This window comes from Syngnathus acus, chromosome 9 (genome assembly GCF_901709675.1).
Source record: "Syngnathus acus chromosome 9, fSynAcu1.2, whole genome shotgun sequence".
In the NCBI taxonomy this organism is placed as follows: domain Eukaryota; kingdom Metazoa; phylum Chordata; class Actinopteri; order Syngnathiformes; family Syngnathidae; genus Syngnathus; species Syngnathus acus.
The window spans coordinates 16,747,985-16,765,575 of record NC_051094.1 but is presented as its reverse complement, the minus strand read 5'-3'; the positions used below and the strand labels follow the sequence as shown (position 1 = coordinate 16,765,575).

At 42.9% G+C, this 17,591-nt stretch overlaps 1 protein-coding gene across 3 annotated transcripts in view; it reads right to left on the bottom strand.

Annotated features, from left to right (window-relative positions):
* The window catches only part of zfr (zinc finger RNA binding protein), a 76,752-nt gene that overhangs the window by 19,359 nt on the left and 39,802 nt on the right, over window positions 1–17,591 (bottom strand). For all 3 annotated transcript variants that reach the window (XR_005098833.1, XM_037259448.1, XM_037259447.1), the window contains exons 9-13: window positions 17,294–17,475; window positions 8,840–8,959; window positions 5,135–5,280; window positions 3,802–3,967; window positions 3,050–3,270 (exon numbers count right to left, since the gene is read on the bottom strand). Coding sequence is in view for 2 of the 3 variants with exons in the window: in XM_037259448.1 (XP_037115343.1) it covers window positions 3,050–3,270; window positions 3,802–3,967; window positions 5,135–5,280; window positions 8,840–8,959; window positions 17,294–17,475 (835 nt within the window). In the remaining variant the exon portion in view is untranslated. The remainder of the gene's footprint in view (window positions 1–3,049; window positions 3,271–3,801; window positions 3,968–5,134; window positions 5,281–8,839; window positions 8,960–17,293; window positions 17,476–17,591) is intronic.

Below are 17,591 nucleotides of genomic sequence, written 5' to 3'. Positions count from 1 at the left end.
GTGGTCCATGGCAATACGTCCTCTGAGCTCTACGGAGATCAAGCAATGGATGTCTCTCAACTTCCTTCGTCTTAACCCAGATAAAACTGAGATGTTGATAATTGGTCCAGCTCGTTATCAACACTTATTTAAGGAAACCACTATAACTATAGATAACCGTACTATCACTCAGAGCGATACTGTAACTAATCTCGGGGTAATATTTGACCAAACGCTCTCCTTTCAAAAGCACATTGAGAATATAACCAGAATTGCATTTTTTTCACCTTCGTAATATTGCTGAGATTCGTCCGATCCTCTCGACCGGTGATGCGGAAACTATTATACATGCGTTTATCACGTCGCGCCTGGACTACTGTAATGCATTATTCTCTGGTCTTCCTAAATCCAGCATCAAAAGTCTACAGTTAGTACAAAATGCTGCTGCAAGGCTGCTCTCACGGACAAGAAAATTTGATCACATTACCCCAATATTAGCCAAATACATTGGCTCCCGGTCCATTTAAGATGTGACTTCAAGGTTCTTCTATTAATCTATAAATCATTGCATGGCTTAGCGCCTTCATATCTCGTCGACCTAGTTGTATCTTATGTTCCGTCTCGTAACCTTCGTTCGCAAAACACTAGTCTTTTAGTGACACCGAGGGCCAAGAAAACGTCTGCAGGGTCTAGAGCAGGGGTGTCAAACTCCTTTCCTCGGGGGCCGAATCCCTACATGTTTTCCAAGTTTCCCTTGTTAAACACACCTGATTCAAATGACCAGTTCGTCCTCACTTTCAGCAGGAGCCTGATTAATTGAATCAGGTGTGTTTAACGAGGGAAACTTGGAAAACATGTAGGGATTCGGCCCTCGAGGAAAGGATCTTGACACCCCTGGTCTAGAGCATTTTCTATTCGGGCTCCAGAGCTTTGGAATGCCCTACCAATGGATATTAGAACTGATACCTCAGTAGAAACATTTAAGACGCGTTTAAAGACACATTTCTATGATATGGTCTTTAATTAACCTGAAGTGGCCGATTCGGCTGGAGTTTGTTTTCGCTCCCTCGCATGATTTTCATATTACGTATTTTATGTGCCCTCTCTGCATCCATTGCAGCCTGGTGATCCTGAAAGGGGGATCCTTCCATCTGTGGTCCCTTCTCAAGGTTTCTCATTTTTCCCCTGGTAGGGTTTTTTGGAGTTTTTCCTTGCCCTTTTGGGAGCTTAAGATCAGGGGATGCTTTGAGAATAATTGTCAATTGTTTGTCTATGTGAAGCCCTTTGAGACTGCTTGTGATTTAGGGCTATACAAATAAACTTGACTTGATAGTGACAGTCGTAGTCATAATTTTTTACCGCAAGTATCGGTGGCAGGTTTCATATTTTTTTGCCGCAAGCATCAGTAGCAGGTTTCGGCAGCCATACCAGATATTTTTAAGAAAGTCCTGGATCGGTTCGATAATTTTGGTTTAGGTATTTTCCCACATCTATATTATATACACATGTAGCAAGCACCAAACAGCTTATTCTCACTCGGGTCGTGGGTGAGCTGGAGCTTATCCCAGCTGAGTTTGGACAGTGGGTGGGGTAAACCCCGAACTGGTTGCCAGCCAATCACAGGGCACGTACAACAATTCATACTCGTATTCACTGGCTAGATTATGTCTGATGTTAAGTTTGTCGTTGCGGACTACGGAATTTGTCAACTCTGTCTGGTTTTCTTGCTAAGATAAGGGCTGATACACTTTCACAATTTCATGAATTAAATCCCTTGCAAACATATTGGGCTTGGTAGGGAGGTAGATATTTTATTTTAATAATTTTTTTTTTTTTTTTTGTTAAGAATATTTTCTAGATTCAATTAAACAACCTCAAATAAAGATGTGCGCATTTACAGTTGAATATAACATTTAAGACTTTCGAAAGATTGATGTGATACATATTCATATTTAATCAACATTGAGGCATTCTTTTTAGATTCATAGATTAAACCAGTGGTTCCCAAACTTTTGCAGGCTGGCGCCCCCTTTGGCTCCCCAGTGAATTCCTAGCGCCCCCCCCCCCCAAGGACCGGCATTTATATAAATAAATAATACATTTATATAAATAAATAAATAATACATTTATAATATCATTACCATTACGTTGAATTAGTGGGAGCACTGAGTTTGTTTCTCAGAAACGAGCCGGTCCCATCTAGACGTAATCGGAGACAATGACACCCCAAGTGATTTAAGGTTTGTCTTTTATTGCAGGATGCTTGGTCTCCATGTGTTGAAGCAGTTTTGAATGCTTCACTGCCTGGTTAGTTAGCCTGTCGCCACATATTAGCTTTGCGGGCTCGACTGGGGAAACATGTCACGTGACCGGGACGAGTGTCTTGACCTGAATTAATTGATCGTCGATAAAAAAAAAAATTCTGTGCGGCTTGGCGGCCCGGTACCAAGTGACCCACGGACCGGTACCGGTCCGCGGCCCGGTGGTTGGGGACCACTGCCCTAACCAGCTCAACACAACACGGCGCGTTCTGGCGAGTCCCCAATTTCATGTTGACTTGAACTCAAGATGATGTTGACCGCCAGAATGCGGTTTTTATTATAAGATAAAATTCTGAACATTACAAGCTTGAAATTACAAACCTGAGCTTTTGCTTTTGTAGTCTATGCTGTCCGAATCTGACTGGGCCAGAGCGGCGTGTTGTGTACAAATCGACTGCCGCCCCCCTACCGCCCCCCTACCGCCCCTTTCTTCCTCACCGCCCCCCCAGATCTTTCCACCGCCCCCAGGGGGGCGGTACCGCCCACTTTGGGAACCACTGGATTAAACCTTTGGATTAAGCCTTTTAGGATCCCTTCGCGAATTTAGGAACCCTTCATGAATTCAACGGTAGAGCATAAAGAAAAATTGTTGGCATCTTGTATTATCAATCAGTCTTGACTTCCCGTAACTTTGAAAGGCAGAAAAACTAAAGCACTTTCATCGAGGTCATTAAATGTTACAATGCAGCCGCAAGAATCGCCGTTACTGTAAATTTGGATACAATCAAAAATCATCACGGCTACCATACCTGTCGATGTCACACCTATCTTTTGGTGTTTCTTTCTTTTCGTCGTCATCATCTTCCTTGATCTTGTCCTCATCTGTTATTATGTCTGAAACCAGCTTGAGGGCACGCTCTGTGATTGACACAATTTTCTGAATAGACTGCAGCTCCTCCTCTGAGGGGTAGATGGAAGCATGCTTGGTCATGACATAGCGGTCATCTGAAGAGTCAGGTCGCCGAAGGTGCTGCAGGGCACAAGAGTATTAAGTGCAATGAAGTAATCTCCTAAAGCATAGTAAACTGCAATTGAGTTTTTGTGTTTGATGGCAAATCCCAAAACAAACGTGTAAAGCTCCTCAATACGTGTTTGGATTCCAAAAACACTGCTAAAGTTGTCCCGACCTTATTGGGGCTGATCATTTCGTTTTTATTTTTTGTAATCCTGAAAGTCAAGTTTCCACATGGAAATTTGTTACGGCGGACACTTCCAGCAACAGTTTCCCAAGCAACAATTTCAATATCCTTGTGTCATGTTGGGATTCTTTTATACAATTAAAAAAATCTATATATATATATAAAAATCTATATTTAAACATATTTATAATATTTTAAAAAATCTGTATTTATTCTTTATTTATCCAAGTGAGGCAATTGAGAACATTTACAATGCTAACCCGGAGACAATTCAGGCTTTGAATCATGACATAACCGTATCGAATGATGGGTGGGTAGATGAATGGTTTGTACATCCACAGAGGAAATTCACTTGACCTTACCAGAGGACCCTGTGGCTGTAAACCTGGGATACCAGGTCGAACTCCGAGAAGACCCGGAGGGCCAGGTGGACCCTGTGGATACCCTCCATCTGGTCCACGACGGCGCTCATCCCAGTGGTGCTGTTCTTCTTCCATACGTCTCCAATACATGTCTTCTTCATATCGCCTGAAATTAAGTGACATCTCAAATTATTTATTTCTTAGGGTGTATTCAGACCAGAAAAGTGTTTTAGTCCGCCTGTTTTGTCGGGACCAAAAGCAGACTTAATTTTTTTTTGTTTGGTGCGGTTCCTATTCAGACTGTACATTTTGCAAGTGAAGTAAATTTGTAAACACACTCACGCTTGTGACTATCTGTGCTCCCATTGGACAGCAATGACCAGGGCGGCACACAGAGCAAAGACCCGGAAATGGAGGAAAACGTGCCAGTCCTACGTGCTACATTCCTGCTCTGCATATTTGTGCTTTTGGTTCGATCTATACTGTTTGTATTCACACCTGAAGCGAACCGCACTAGAGTTCATTTGAAAGCGAACAGAGACCACTTAAAAAACGGTTTTCGGTTTGTTTCTTTAATTCGCACCAGGATTAGTTTGTGTGTATTCACACCTGCATAAAAGGTTCAGACCAGCGTTACAATTGAAACCTGGTTCGTTTAAAGTGGACCAAACAGTCAGGTCTGAATACACCCTTAGTCTTTTTACAGCCTTTTCAAAAGCCATGACACAAAACTAGTCTCGAGTCTGTTTTTATTAGGTCTCAATGTCAGTATACATTGGTGTGCGGTTGGCTGAATGAAGCGCCATCTGATTCATGTCTGTTAGGTCTAGCCATAATTCTTTAATATAAAAATGTTAGAAGATATCTTTTTTTGCCTGCTCACATACATTTGTAAACTAGGAATGGTTTGAAGATATAAACCCCCGAAAATGTTACATATTTGGTTAGATTTTATACTGCAAAAATGAAACATAACGTGCAAAAATTAATAATCATTATTATGAGAGGCATATATACCAACTGTTGCGATTCCTACAGTGTTCCTGACTTGGATAACACCCTCAAATCGAAGCTGAAAGCCTGCAGTTACACATCTTTTAATTTAAGCATTCAAGCAAAATAAGCATTTAATTTCAAATTCATTATGGTATGTAGAGCCAAAAAAAAGAGAATTGTGTGAAAATGTTGACATTTACTGCTGTGCTGTGAGATTTTTCTAATGGGAAAATAATGTGCCAATAACACACTGCTATAGGTGAAGTAGATACATCAAACTACTTATTGTATACTCCATATTCTTGCCATTCAAAAGAAGAAATCACAATAACCACACCGCATTTCCATTCGCCAACGTTCCTCTTCCTCTCGTCTTCTCCAGTATTCCTCTTTTTGCATCTGCTTTCTCATCTTTTCTTCTTGAATCTTCCTTGCTCTGATGCTAGGCTTCACCTCCACCTGCAAATCTGGGTTGACCTTTTTCTGAATGTTTGGGCACAGAAAACAAAAAAACACAAATTATCATTGTTAATGATCATGAATGAAATTTACGAGGGTGGTTGAACAAGATTGATTATTTCATTATTTTAGATTTAGCCGGGTTGACACGGAGACCTTTTTGTCAATCTGATTGAAATCATTACGGATGAAGATCTATGGTCATCCATGTTCCAATCCACTGTTAATCACAGCTGCGCACAAAGGAAAAATGCACCACCATGCAGAAAGAATCGGGACAGCGGCAATGAGTGCTCATAGCGCTGGGCGCGCCCCTGAGCAATGTGCTTCACTGAGGACAACCGAGGGCTGCGCGGCTGCCGTGTATGTAGAGGAAAAAAAGCACTGCTGTCCAGGAGTCAGGGCAGTGGCAATGAGTTTCTGATCAATGTGAGTCACTGCGGACGTGACGGAGTTCAAATGCAGGAGGGCAGAAACACCAACGAGTGCAGAAGGAGTTGGGAGTTTCCTTTTATATACTGTAAAGGTACAATACATGCACAGAACAGTGTGGGAATGGTTATTAAGGGAATGGGAAAGGTTTATGTAGTGTAAAAGTATTCAGTCAGTACAGAGAGGATATTTTTTGCGCCACGGACCGGTTACGTGTCAGAAATATTTTCGCGGACCGGCCTTTATAGAAATAAATAATACATCTATATAAATAAAGAATACATTTATAAGAAATATATAAATACGATGAAATTAAATGATACGAGTGGCATAAAAAACAAGTATAAACGACATTTTTTATTTATTATTCATTTATTTATTTATTACTAATTATTTATTTATTATTTATGAAATTTATTAATAAAACTCACCATTACGTTGAATTAGTGGGAGCACTGAGCTTGTTTCTCAGAAACGAGCCGGTCCCATCTAGGCGTAATTGGAGACAATGACACCCGAAGAGGTTAAGGTTTGTCTTTTAATGCAGAATGCTTGGTTGCCATGTGCCGAAGCAGTTTTGAAGGCTTCATTGCCTCGTTAGCTAGCATGTCGCCACATATTATGCAGAGTGGGCTTGGCGCGTCAGTCACCTGTGGCGATAAATCCATATTTTAAGTAGGACTCCAGAAATGTTCTTTTAAATGCAGCTTTCCTTTTCTTATAAATCGTAGCCTCTTCTTCCGTCTCCTCAATGGGCTTTTTTCCCTTTCCTTAGAAGCTTTCCAAACATCTCTGTTTCGTGCTCATTTTTGCTTGCTTCGCGGGCTCGACTGAGGTGACATGTCACGTGACCGAGGCGAGCGTCTTGACTTGAACCGACGGGTGTAATTGGGAGAGAATCGCCAATTTTTTTTATATTTTTCAAAATACCGTATTTTTCGGACTATAAGTCGCGGTTTTTTTCATAGTTTGGGTGGGGGGGCAACTTATACTGAGGAGCGACTTATATGTGACTTTTTTCACAAATTTTCAAAATTAAAAAAAACAAAGGTGAAACCGCGATAAACGTACCGCGATGTAGCACGGGATTACTGTAATTTGAACTGCAAGTGACGTCAGCGGCGCGGCGGTTGTTTACATAAAGGACAAAGGATTCGATCACGGGATGACGAAGGGCCCCACGTACTACCGGCATCATTAGCGGCTTTGTTTGTAAGTGACACGGAGGACGAAGAGTTTTAAGGATTTAATGATTTGGAGTGACACAGAAGGTTTGAAAAACTATTATGGCTCTTACGCACGCCCGGTCCTACTCTACGGAGCTCTCTTTCACCTCCGTGGATGGAAGTCGGGGGCCGGTGCTCGGCCAGGTGGCTGTAGATGGATTTAATGAATTGGAGTGACAGATGGTTTTATAAACGTGTTATTTATGTAATAGTTATTTGAATAACTCTGAATGTTACGTCAGGCCCATTCTCAGCTCTTCGTTTGTGTTTATGTCACGTTAGCATACCTATCGTTTAGCCTGTTGTTGCTCGTTCATGTCTGTTTTTGGTGTTGGATTTTGTCGAATAAATTTCCCCCAAAATGCGACTTGTACTCCGGAGCGACTTATATATGTTTTTTTCACTTTATTGTGCATTTTATGGCTAATGCGACGTATATTCCGGAGCGACTTTTAGTCCGAAAAATACGGTAAATTCTTACTCATTTTAGCTAGCTTTGCGGGCTCGACTGGGGAAACTTGTCACGTGACCGGAACGAGCGTCTTGACCTGAATTAATTGATCGTCGATAAGAGCACAGGGGCCCCCCAAGGCTGCGTGCTCAGTCCGCTGCTCTTCACCCTCCTGACGCATGACTGCGCTGCCACCTGCAGCGGCAACCGCATAGTGAAGTTTGCTGACGACACGACTCTGGTGGGTCTCATCACCAAGGGAGACGAGACTCAATACAGGCTGGAGGTTGACCTTCTGACCGCGTGGTGCAGGGACAACAACCTCCTGCTGAACGTCGACAAGACCAAGGAGATTGTTGTTGACTTCCGGAAGGGTCACGCCCAACACCTGCCGCTGACCATCGACGGTGCTGTGGTGGAGAGAGTGAGCAGCGCCAGGTTCCTGGGGGTGCACATCAGTGAGGATCTCTCCTGGTCCACCAACACCGCGTCGCTGGCGAAGAAGGCCCGGCGCCGCCTGTACTTCCTTCGGAAACTCAGGCGAGCGGGGACTCCTCCGGCCGTCATGACTACGTTTTACCGCGGCACCATTGAGAGCGTCCTCTCCAGCTGTATTGCTGTCTGGGGTGGCAGCTGCACTGACCAAGACTTGAAGGCCCTGCAGCGCATTGTGAAAACGGCTAGTAAGACTATTGGTGCTTCTCTCCCCTCCTTGAAGGACATTTACACCTCCCATCTCACCCGCAAGGCGACCAAGATTGTGAGTGATGTGAGTCACCCCGCTCACCCTTTGTTTGAACTTCTGCCCTCTGGGAGGCGGTACAGGAGCCTGTGCTCCCGCACCACCAGACTTTCCAACAGCTTCGTACTCCAGGCTGTTAGGATCCTGAACTCGCTCCCCCTTTCAGCGTAGCGTCCTGTTCTTGCTGTATGCTCACTGGCTCGGTTTTGCCCCTCATATTCAATGGGTTATTGGTCTGTTTTTATTCATCGCTCATTTTATTTTATTTATTATTTATTATTTATGGTTTGTGCCTTCTTGTTTTTGTTTTGTGTCGCCTACTTGTATGTCTCGTCACCGTGGGATGGAGGAAACGGAATTTCGGTTTCTTTGTGTGTCTTGACGTATGAAGGGATTGACAATAAAGCTGACTTTGACTTTGACTTTTGACTTTGAGATATATATATTTTTTTTTTCCCTGTGCGGCTTGGCGGCCCGGTACCAAGTGACCCACGGACCGGTACCGGTCCGCAGCCCGGTGGTCGGGGACCTATGGTGTAAGAAACTGGCCCAAGTACAATAGGAGACGAGGTTACCATATCATACGAGTCAAAATAGGTGGCAAAACATTTCAATAGTTCTATGATTCAAAGAGTGTGGCGTTGGAATTAAAATGTGCTTTTGCATTTAATTTATACATTGGACATAAACTTCGAGGGTTTAAGGATGGAGAATAAAGGGAAAGAAACAAACCTTGTATTGCAGGCGATGCCTCCGTCCCTTTAAATGCATTTCTTTTGCATTTGGATCGTTGAAACTACATTCACAGAGCTTGCAATGGAAGCGGATCACTTTGCCTTCATCATTTCGGACCTAGAAATCAGTTGTACATATTCAAGTTGATACAGTTGAAACCAGAAGTTTACATACACTAATTAACACAGGTACTTTTTTCCCTATCACTGTCTGACATAACACTTCTGTTGTAGGGCAAATTGGATTACCATAATTAGTTTTACTTGCTAAATGCAGGGATTAGTGAAGGCTTAAATATTTTCTTGCTTTATTCATAATTCTAATTTTATAAATAATATCATTACTATTTGATACAAGTGCCTTTAAACCGTTTGGCTTGGATCAAACGTTTTGGATAACCTTTCACAAGCCTCCCACAATAGATGGCACGAATTGTGGTTCATTACTTCTTTTTCACTGCCCAAAAAATTTCAATAGGATTGATAGCCACACCTAAACACTGACTGTATCCTTAAGCCAGTTTGTAACCAGTATGGCAGTATGCTTCGAATCAATGTTTGCGACCAAGCTTTAACTCCCTGGTTGATGTCTTGTGACTTCAGTATTTAGTGTGAAGGCGAAGGCCTTCACACTTATGTTATTCGACACCATTCACTTTATTAGTGTGAAGGCGAATTTTTTCGCGGGCCGCATTGTAGTCATAGCTTCTTTCGGAGGGCCATTATGACTGTCAAACCAAATAAATGTATGAGCACCTAGTATTATATACAGTAAAAGCTACAAAACAAACTGACAAATAACTCGTTTTCAAATCGGACGAGTAAAAACTGGTCAAATATATAAAAAAAAAAACCACTATTAAAAGTGAAGACAATTTGCAATTCTAGTAATGACACACGAATTTGATGCACAATTTGTCTTCGCGGGCCACATAAAATGATGTGGTGGGCCATATCTGGCCCTCGGGCCTTGAGTTTGACACCTGTGTTCTACACCATTCATTTTATTAGTGTGAAGGCGAAGGCCTGTACAAGAAGGGCCAGAGTCGCATCCACCTGCTGAGGAGACTGAGGTCCTTCGGTGTGTGCAGGGCTCTCTTCAGGACCTTCTATGACTCTGTGGTGGCCTCAGCCATCCTCTACGCTGTGGTCTGCTGGGGTGGGGGCAGTACAGACCGGGACAGTGAGAGCCTGAATAAGATGGTCAGGAGAGCGAGCTCTGTCCTGGGCTGTCCCCTGGACTCCATTGAGGTTGTGGGTGAGAGGAGGACATTAATTAAGCTGAAATCCATCATGGATAACACCTCTCACCCCCTCCATGACATTGTGCGGTCCCTGAGCAGCTCCTTTAGCAGCAGACTATTACATCCACGGTGTAGGAAGGAACGATTCCGCAGGTCCTTCATTCCCTCTGCTGTCGGACTCTACAACATGCGTGGCACCTGACATAATTGTGTTTCGTCTCTACTAGCGGCACTTGTCTTTGTCCTTGTCTGTTATTTATCCTTTTTTGAAATTTTGGCACTTGTATTCTTGCATTCGTATGCGCTTCTGTGACAAGTACATTTCCCTGCTGTGGGATGAATAAAGTTCTATCATCATCATCATCATCGAAAGGTTCTCGACATTCCCAAAATTGCCAAATTAAAAAATTTCACGTTTCAAATTTCCGCAACATTTTTCAAAATTTCTAAAAATGTCCTTTTTCACCTCTAATTTCTACGTTTTTCAACCGATTCAACCCATTCGAACTTTCAACTATTCATCTTTTGCCTACCTATTCCACAACTTCCCACTTACCAAAAATTCAAAATTTTCAAATTTGAAATCCACCCCAAATTCTCCCAAATTTCGTTTTTCCCTTCTAATTTCTACATTTTTCCACCGATCCAACCCGTTCCAACTTTCAACTGTTCGTCTTTTGCCTACCTATTCCACAACTTCCCACTTACGAAAAAATTCAAAATTTTCAGTTTTGAAATTAACGCCAAATTCTCCAAAATTTCGTTTTTCAACTCTAATTTCTACATTTTTCAACCGATTCAACCCGTTCCAACTTTCAACTGTTCATCTTTTGCCTACCTATTCCCCAACTTCCCACTTACCGAAAATTCCAAATTTTCAATTTTGAAATTCACGCCAAATTCTCCAAAATTTGGTTTTTCCCTTCCAATTTCTACATTTTTCAACCGATTCAACCCATTCCAACTTTATTCACTTTGTTCAACTTATCCTTACCACATTCACCCCCTTCATTCCCACTTCCACTATGCTTACCCAATTCACCCCTTCACCCCCACTTCCACAGTGTGGTGGTATTCTTGGATTGACCCAGAAATGCCCCAAAATGAACACGAAGTGAACCGGAAGTGCCCCAAAACAAACAGGAAGGGCCCCAAAATGAACCGGAAGTGAACCAGAAGTGCCCTAATTTTAACAGGAAGTGAACCGGAAGTGCCCCAAATCAAACCGGAAGTGATCCAAATAAAACAGGAAGTGCCCCAAATCAAACCGGAAGATACCTAAATCAAACCGGAAGTGACCCAAATAAACCAGAAGTGCCTCAAATAAACCGGAAGTGACCTTAGTTTAACTAGAAGTGCCATAAATGAACTCAGAAGTGACCTAAATTAAACATTTGCTCTTAACTTTTACACTTTTGTCCAATTTAACCCGTTCCAACTTTAGAATTCCAAAGTGAACCTCTTAAACCCGTAGTTTTCGTCTCTATCCGAATTTAAAAAAATGTTGGCGCTATTTTTTTTAAAATTCCCATTCATTCTCTATGGGGCATTTAACATTGAATGTAACTTCTGCATTTTTCAATCGATTCAACCCATTTCAACTTTAAACTGTTCATCTTTTTCCTTACTATTCCACAACTTCACACTCACGAAAGATTCCACATTTTCAATTTTGAACTTCACGCCACATTATCCCCAATTATGATTTTCACCTCTTATTTCTACGTTTCAACCGACTTTCCAACTTTCAACTGTTCATAATTTTCCTACCTATTCCACAACTTCCCACCTACCAAAAATTCCAAACTTTCAATTTTGAAATTCACCCCAAATTCTCCAAAATTTCATTTTACACTTCTCATTTCTGCATTTTTCAAATAATTCAACTCGTTTCAACATCATTCTGCAGCATTCCCTAAGAACTTATTCAGTTTCTTCGCCTTCACATGCAATTTCTCCAGAATTTGCATTTTCTAGTTACACATACAGGACTGTTTCAGAAAATTTGAATATTGTGATAAAGTTCTTTATTTTCTGTAATGAAATTAAAAAAACCAAAATGTCATACATTCTGGATTCATTACAAATCAACTGAAATATTGCAAGCCTTTTATTATATTAATATTGCTGATTATGGCATACAGCAGGGGTGGGCAAACTTTTTGAGCTCGCGAGCTACTTTTGAAATGACCAAGTCACAAAGATCTACCCACTAAAAAAAGAAATCATTTTATATACATATATATATACATATATATATACATATATATATACATATATATATACATATATATATACATATATATATATACATATATATACATATATACATATATATATACATATATACATATATATATACATATATACATATATATATACATATATACATATATATATACATATATACATATATACATATATATATACATATATACATATATATATACATATATACATATACATATATACATATATATATACATATATACATATATACATATATATATACATATATACATATACATATATACATATATATATACATATATACATATATACATACATATATACATATATACATATATATATACATATATACATATATATATACACATACAGTCCTACTCCCATTCCCTATGAAAGTGATACTTCTTACTATGGCCAGCTGCCCCACTCATTTTTATACCCTTTCTTAAGTTTAAGAGAAAAAACAGGGTTCTGACAATTGGAGGGAACTCGCGAGCTAGCGTGTTTGTGTTGTGTTGTTAGCGCCGTTGTTTGTACACGCGTCAAGTGCGAAAAAAAAAAAAATTAATATCACGCGATCGACCAAAAGTGGCTTGGCGATCGACGTATTGCGCACCCCTGGCATACAGCTTAAGAAAACTCAAATATCCTATCTCAAAATATTAGAATATCATGAAAAAGTATACTAGTAGGGTATTCAACTAATCACTTGAATCGTCTAATTAACTCGAAACACCTACAAGGGTTTCCTGAGCCTTGAAAAACACTCAGCTTGGTTCAGTAAACTAAATCACAAGTATGGGGAAGACTGCTGATCTGACTGCTGTCCAGAGGACCATCATTGACATCCTCCATCAGGAGGGTAAGACAAAAAGAAATTTCTCAAAGAGCAAGCTGTTCACAGAGTGCAGTTTCAAAGCACATCCACAAAAAGTCGGTTGGAAGGGGGAAATGTTGCAGAAAACGCTGCACAACCAAGAGAGATGACCGCAGCCTTGTGAAGAAGAGTCACTTCCAGAATTTGGGGGAGCTACAAAGACAGTGGACTGAAACTGGAGTCCAAGTATCAAAAGCCACTGTTCACAGACGTGTCCGGGAAATGGGCTACAATAGCCTTATTCCCATGGTCAAGCTACTTCTGAACTCGGAAGAAGCGTCTGACTTGGGCTATGGAGAAAAAGCACTGGACAGTTCCAGAGTGGTCCAAAGTCCTCTTTTCAGACGAAAACAAGTTTTGTATTTCATTTTGAAGTCAAGGCACCAGAGTCTGGAGAAAGGCTGGAGAGGAGCAAAATCCAAGTTGCTTGAAATCCAGTGTGAAGTTCCCACAGTCAGCGATGGTTTGGGGAGCCATGTCAGCTGCTGGTGTTGGTCCACTGTGTTTCATCAAGTCCAGAGTAAATGCAGATTTTAGACCACTACACGCTTCCATCTGCTGAAAAGCTCTATGGAGATGATTTCATTTTCCAGCATGATCTGGCACCTGCCCACAGTGCCAAAACCACCAGTAAATGGTGTACTGACCATGGCATTACTGTCCTCGATTGGCCTGCCAATTCCCCTGATCTGAACCCCATAGAAAATTTGTGGGGTATTGTGAAGAAGAAGCTGAAAGACACCAGACCCAACAATGCAAATGAGCCAAAGGCCGCTATTGAAGCATCCTGGGCATCCATAACACCTCAGCAATGCCACAGGTTGATTGCCTCCATGCCACATCGCATTGGTTGCAGTAATCCGTGCAAAAGGATTCCCAACCAAGTGCTGAGTGTAATGTTAGACATTTTCAAATGTTTGATTTTGTTTTTCTGTTATAAATCTATAAATATAAAAAAAGGACCTTGTTCCGCGCCTCCATTGTTGAGGCGGCCGACCGGAGCTGTGGCCGTAAGGTCATTGGTGCCTGTCGTGGCGGCAATCCCCGAACCCGCTGGTGGACACCGGCGGTAAGGGATGCCGTCAAGCTGAAGAAGGAGTCCTATCGGGCCGTTTTGGCCTGCGGGACTCCGGAGGCAGCTGACAGGTACCGGGTGGCCAAGCGGAACGCGGCTTCGGCGGTTGCTGAGGCAAAAACCCGGGCGTGGGAGGAGTTTGGCGAGGCCATGGAGAATGACTTCCGGACGGCTTCGAGGAAATTCTGGTCCACCATCCGGCGTCTCAGGAGGGGGAAGCGGTGCAACGTCAACACTGTTTACAGTGGAGATGGCGTGCTGCTGACCTCGACTCGGGACGTCGTGTGTCGGTGGGGAGAATACTTCGAAGACCTCCTCAATTCCACCGACACGCCTTCCATTGTGGAAGCAGGACCTGGGGACTCTGAGGCGGACTCTCCAATCTCTGGGGTTGAAGTCACTGAGGTAGTTAAAAAACTCCTCGGTGGCAAGGCCCCGGGGGTGGATGAGATCCGCCCGGATTTCTTAAGGGCTCTGGATGTTGTGGGGCTGTCATGGCTGACACGTCTCTACAGCATCGCGTGGACATCGGGGACAGTGCCTCTGGATTGGCAGACTGGGGTGGTGGTTCCCCTCTTTAAGAAGGGGGACCGGAGGGTGTGTTCCAATTACAGGGGAATTACACTCCTCAGCCTCCCTGGTAAGGTCTATTCAGGGGTGCTGGAGAGGAGGGTCCGTCGGGAGGTCGAACCTCGGATTCTGGAGGAACAGTGTGGCTTTCGTCCTGGCCGTGGAACAATGGACCAGCTCTTCACCCTCAACAGGATCCTCGAGGGTGCATGGGAGTTCGCCCAACCAGTCCACATGTGTTTTGTGGACTTGGAGAAGGCGTTCGACCGTGTCCCTCGGGAGGTTCTGTGGGGGGTGCTTCGGGAGTACGGGGTACCGAGCCAACTGATAAGGGCGGTTCGGTCCCTGTATCACCGTTGCCAGAGTTTGGTCCGCATTTCCGGCAGTAAGTCGGATTCGTTCCCGGTGAGGGTTGGACTCCGCCAAGGCTGCCCTTTGTCACCGATTCTGTTCATAATTTGGACAGAATTTCTAGGTGCAGCCGAGGCGTTGAGGGTGTCCGGTTTGGGGACCTCAGCATCGCGTCTTTGCTTTTTGCAGACGACGTTGTGCTGTTGGCTTCTTCAGGCCGTGATCTCCAGCTCTCACTGGAGCGGTTCGCAGCCGAGTGTGAAGCGGTCGGGATGAGGGTCAGCACCTCCAAATCCGAGTCCATGGTCCTCGATCGGAAAAGGGTGGAATGCCCTCTCCGGATCGGGGATGAGATCCTGCCCCAAGTGGAGGAGTTTAAGTATCTTGGGGTCTTGTTCACGAGTGAGGGGAGGATGGAGCGCGAGATCGACAGGCGGATCGGTGCAGCTTCGGCAGTAATGCGGACTCTGTACCGGTCCGTCGTGGTAAAGAGAGAGCTGAGCCAAAAGGCAAAGCTCTCAATTTACCGGTCGATTTACGATCCTACCCTCACCTATGGTCACGAGCTATGGGTCGTGACCGAAAGAACGAGATCCCGGATACAAGCGGCCGAAATGAGTTTTCTCCGCAGGATGTCCGGGCTCTCCCTTAGAGATAGGGTGAGAAGTTCGGTCATCCGGGAGAGACTCGGAGTAGAGTCGCTACTCCTCCACGTTGAGAGGAGCCAGATGAGGTGGCTCGGGCATCTCATCAGGATGCCTCCTGGACGCCTCCCTGGGGAGGTGTTCCGGGCATGTCCCACCGGTAGGAGACCCCGGGGACGACCCAGGACGCGCTGGAGAGACTATGTCTCTCGGCTGGCCTGGGAACGCCTTGGGATCCCCCGGGATGAGCTAGATGAAGTGGCTGGGGAGAGGGAAGTCTGGGAGTCCCTCCTGAAGCTGCTGCCCCCGCGACCCGACCCCGGATAAGCGGAAGAAGATGGATGGATGGATGGATGGATGTTATAAATCTTTTTTTTTTTTTTTACTTGGTCTGAGGAAATATTCTAATATTTTGAGATAGGATATTTGAGTTTTCTTAAGCTATATGCCATAATCAGCAATATTAAAATAAAACAGGCTTGCAATATTTCAGTTGATTTGTAATGAATCCAGAATGTATGACATGTTTGGTTTTTAATTGCATTACAGAAAATAAAGAACTTTATCACAATATTCTAATTTTCTGAGACAGTCCTGTATTGTTTTTTCCTCATGATACCATCTACATTTTGCGAAGTGGACCACTCCTAGAGCAAAAAACCTCACAACATGATCCTGCCACCTCTGTATTTTACAGCTGGGATGGGGTTCTCAAGCTTACCGGCTTCAACAAGCTTCTTTAAGGTATTTTCTTTGAGGTATTTTTTAAGGTATTTTGCCCGTTCTTGGGTTCATACAAATAATACAAACGCACGTTTCTCTCTGGAATACAGAAACTATCTCCTTCCTGAGTGGTATGATGGCTGGAATTCCCCATACTTGTGTATAATTATTTCAACAGATGAACATGGATCTGGAAATCTCACCCAAGGGGAAGAGACTATCCACAATTCTCTTCCTGATATCTTGGCTCATTTCTTTGTACTTTCCCATTATGTTGCACAAACAAACCGTGTGCCTTCAAACACAACCACAGGTGTGTCTCGAACTCAAATGTAGAAAGTTACATCTTTTTTCACAAATTGTTTAAAAGGCATAGTAACTTTACAAACAACAAACCGTGTGCTTCAGGTGTGCCTTCAAACACAGCCACAGGTGTGTCTCTAACTCAAATGCAGAAACTTACATCTTGTTTTCACAAATTGTTTAAAAGGCATAGTAACTTTAGTGTAAACTTACAAATGAAATGAAACTGATTTCCTAATTGACCTACAAGAAAAGTTTAGTATGGCTTTTGTCATGTCCGAGAGACAGGAAAAAGACAACCATTTTTATTGTAGTGCATGTCAAACCCATGGGTTTTAATTATATTTTCATTAAATCTCATCGTTCTTTATTAACTTGGCCTTGATTGGCCATGGACAATTCAATCAAAGCTGACCTCTTCAACATAGTCATGTCCAACAGGTTGGACATCACTCTGCAGTGCAGCCAGGGTCGATGCAGATAGAGATTCTGAAACCTCTGTATTGACATCTACAGCAGCTGAGGAGGACATTGCAGTCTTGGGGGTCTCGCCTTTGCACTCTTCAGTCTTCACTGTGGTTTGCAATTTAGTTCCACCTGCATTCAAAGCATGTAAACATTATGGTTTAAAATCATACACCACTAACGTTTGAAGTTACAAATCTTGTGTATATTCGCCTAAATAAACAGACCACTCAACTTTTCATTAGATA